The 2,681-nt window shown below is 41.1% G+C and overlaps 1 protein-coding gene across 1 annotated transcript in view; it reads left to right on the top strand.

The window, feature by feature from the left end:
- Nucleotides 1–2,681, top strand: part of LOC101859614 (serine-rich adhesin for platelets) — a gene marked incomplete at its 3' end in the record, with an annotated part of 66,703 nt that overhangs the window by 33,154 nt on the left and 30,868 nt on the right. The window contains 3 exon segments of the mRNA XM_013090139.2: nucleotides 76–153; nucleotides 1,232–1,301; nucleotides 2,200–2,337. Of these exon segments, the coding sequence (XP_012945593.1) occupies nucleotides 76–153; nucleotides 1,232–1,301; nucleotides 2,200–2,337 (286 nt within the window).

Raw genomic sequence — 2,681 nt, 5'->3', positions numbered from 1 at the left:
TATGTGGAAGGACTTCTCTTCACCCCCCACCCACACAGAAGCTCTAACAACTGTTTCCTCCCTGGTGTGTTCCAGGTTGGTCTGTGATGATTTCCCGGAGCTGAGAACCCCGCTGGAGACCCGCATACTGAAGGAAGGAGAGGATGTGGCCAGGTTAGTCTTGACTTTTGTATCATCTGTTGGTGGGTGGTTGGTGGGTGTGGCTCGCTCCTTCTTTCCTATCAAACGTTTATCGTCCTTTTCTCCCCTCCGTGGGTGGTTGGCGGGTGTGGCTTGCTCCTTTCCTATCAAACGTCTGTCGTTCTTCTCTCCCCTTCCGTGGGTGGTTGGCGGGTGCTCTGGTATGGTTTGCTTCTTTTTTCTTATCAAACATCTATCGTCTTTATCTCCCCTCCTTCTATTTTGTGTGTTTGTTGCTCTCTTGTAACACCTCTAATCTTCCGCACTTATGTGACCTTATTGTGTTGAAAGTGCCGTAAAACACTTACTAAAACTAAAACTTTCTCCCTTCCTTCCATTTCGTGTTTGTTACTCTCTTGTAACACCTCTTATCTTCGGCACTTATGTGACCTTATTGTATTTTAAGTGCCGTAAAACGTTTATTAAAACTAAAATGTGTCTGTTCGCCACTTTAGAATTACAAAAGTTCTATCTGCTCAGTGCCTAGTTTTGAGAAATTTGACGTAAAAAATGTTGAGTTTCACAAGTCAAGCTTTTCCGAATGTAATTGCCGAAGGCAAAATCTTGATTATGGCTCTGAATAATCATATGATTTTGATAGAGCAGACAGAACATTTGGTTTCTGACTTCATGGTCTAAGAAACTCGAAACAGCCCGAAAGGTCAGAACTTTGTAATTCATAAGGTAGCATGTTTTCTGTACACTTATGGTAACAGTACGGTAGAGTAGTCTAAGAGTAGCATCTTTTGTCTTTTTAAAAATCTGGTTCTTTACGCCTATTGTAACAGTACAATACAGCTCTCTAATTATAGATTCTTGTGTCTTTTTTATTTGGTTTCTGTACATCTATGGTAGCAGGTTCTTTAGACTTTGCGGCTCCCCCCCCGGGGCGGTGCTACTGACTGAAGTGGCTTTAGGCCATTCCCAAAGGGGGGGACATTAACATTTCGAGTTCTTATGCGCAGTAAAATTGTAATTGTAAATGGGCTGATTCATCAATTTAATATTGTTGAACGTATATATTTTACAAAATGTTTTGTTCTTGTTTCAGCTACGACTATGAACAGACGAAAGCACTATGTGATCGATTCAACAAGGCAATTGAAAGTTTGCGGCAACTGGTATGTTTGTTTGTTTGTTTTTGGGGTTTTTTCAAGTTTTGATTTCAGTTTTATAGACGATGTGCTGTTTGAAAAAAATGATACAATGTCTATTTCTTTTATATTTGCTCATCTTAAAGATTTATAAACACTGCAGTAGCACTTGTTTCGCAATATGAATGCCATCGGTGTTGGGGATATTGTAGAGATAGTTGTGGCCTGAGGGCCTCTGTTGTTGTGTAATTTATTGATGACTTACGTTTAGTCCTGGTTTGTCGTGACATTCAAGGTCAGTTGGTTGTTGGTGGGTGGATTGCTCTTTCTTTCCTAACATACTTCTATCGTCCTTATCTCATCCTCCTCCTTTTCTTTGCTTGTTGCTCACTAGTAACACCGCTAATCTTTGGCACGTACGCGTATGTGGCCTATTTGTATTGCAAGTGCTGTAAAATATTCTTATTAAAACTAGACAAGGTCCAGCCTTGCTTGATAAATTATCCAAATTTTTGTCAAAAGCGGCGCCAAGTTGAACACAGCGGCCTGGTACTGGTCACTCTATTCGCTGTAAATTATTTCTTCTCTGACTTGAATGTTTCTTGAAACAATATATTGGTCGCTTTTAAGCACAAGGGGGCTATCCCAAAAAATTATGTTTTGAGGAAATAGAAAGTAAAGTTTTTGCCCCTTGCTCTGTTTCTTTAAAAGACGAAGAGAGCATATAACCAAATACATATACACACCAATGAAGCCAAACTTCTCCTATAGGTAGGGCAGTGCCCACTTTTGGTGCAGGTCAAAATTTCTGGAAACCCCTGAAATCTGGGTTAGCTCGCTTGTCCTTAAAAGCGACCAAATATGATGGGGGGAAAGTCCCGAGTACGTACCCATAAGTTCAATTGTGCTGCGCTGTCGTCCGCAGGTCAAGGGCTCCCCTCGGCAGAAGAAGACGAGCAAGTTGGCGTCCCGGAGTCAGCTGAAGCACATACTGCAGCAGTGCTACAACAGCTCAGTCAAGGACCCCGAGAAGTTGAACCACTATGAGCCCTTCTCACCAGAGGTAATGTCTCTCTTTTTTATATTTTTAGAAGTGCTGGCTTTCCAACTGTCCTATTTTTTTCAATTATCCTAATTTTTCTGGAACTGTCCTGTTTCCTGGAGCTTTCCCGGATTTGGCACAATCAGGAATTTGGGAGCCTTATTACACATATCACTACACCAGAACCGGTCCCACTTGATGTAATTATGTTTGTTGTTATGCATATTAATCTGATGTTATAATTTATGTGTCCCTGATTTGGTTTTGGGGAAGTTGGCAAGCCTGGGAATAGAACAATTACACATACTGAGATTGTTGTTGACGATTTTGCTAATTTCTACTGGAGATTTTGCTGACTTGTGTTG

Source organism: Aplysia californica, unplaced genomic scaffold (assembly GCF_000002075.1).
Source record: "Aplysia californica isolate F4 #8 unplaced genomic scaffold, AplCal3.0 scaffold01152, whole genome shotgun sequence".
Taxonomy (NCBI): domain Eukaryota; kingdom Metazoa; phylum Mollusca; class Gastropoda; order Aplysiida; family Aplysiidae; genus Aplysia; species Aplysia californica.
The sequence above is the reverse complement of the archived record's forward strand: the minus strand, read 5'-3'. Positions and strand labels throughout refer to the sequence as shown.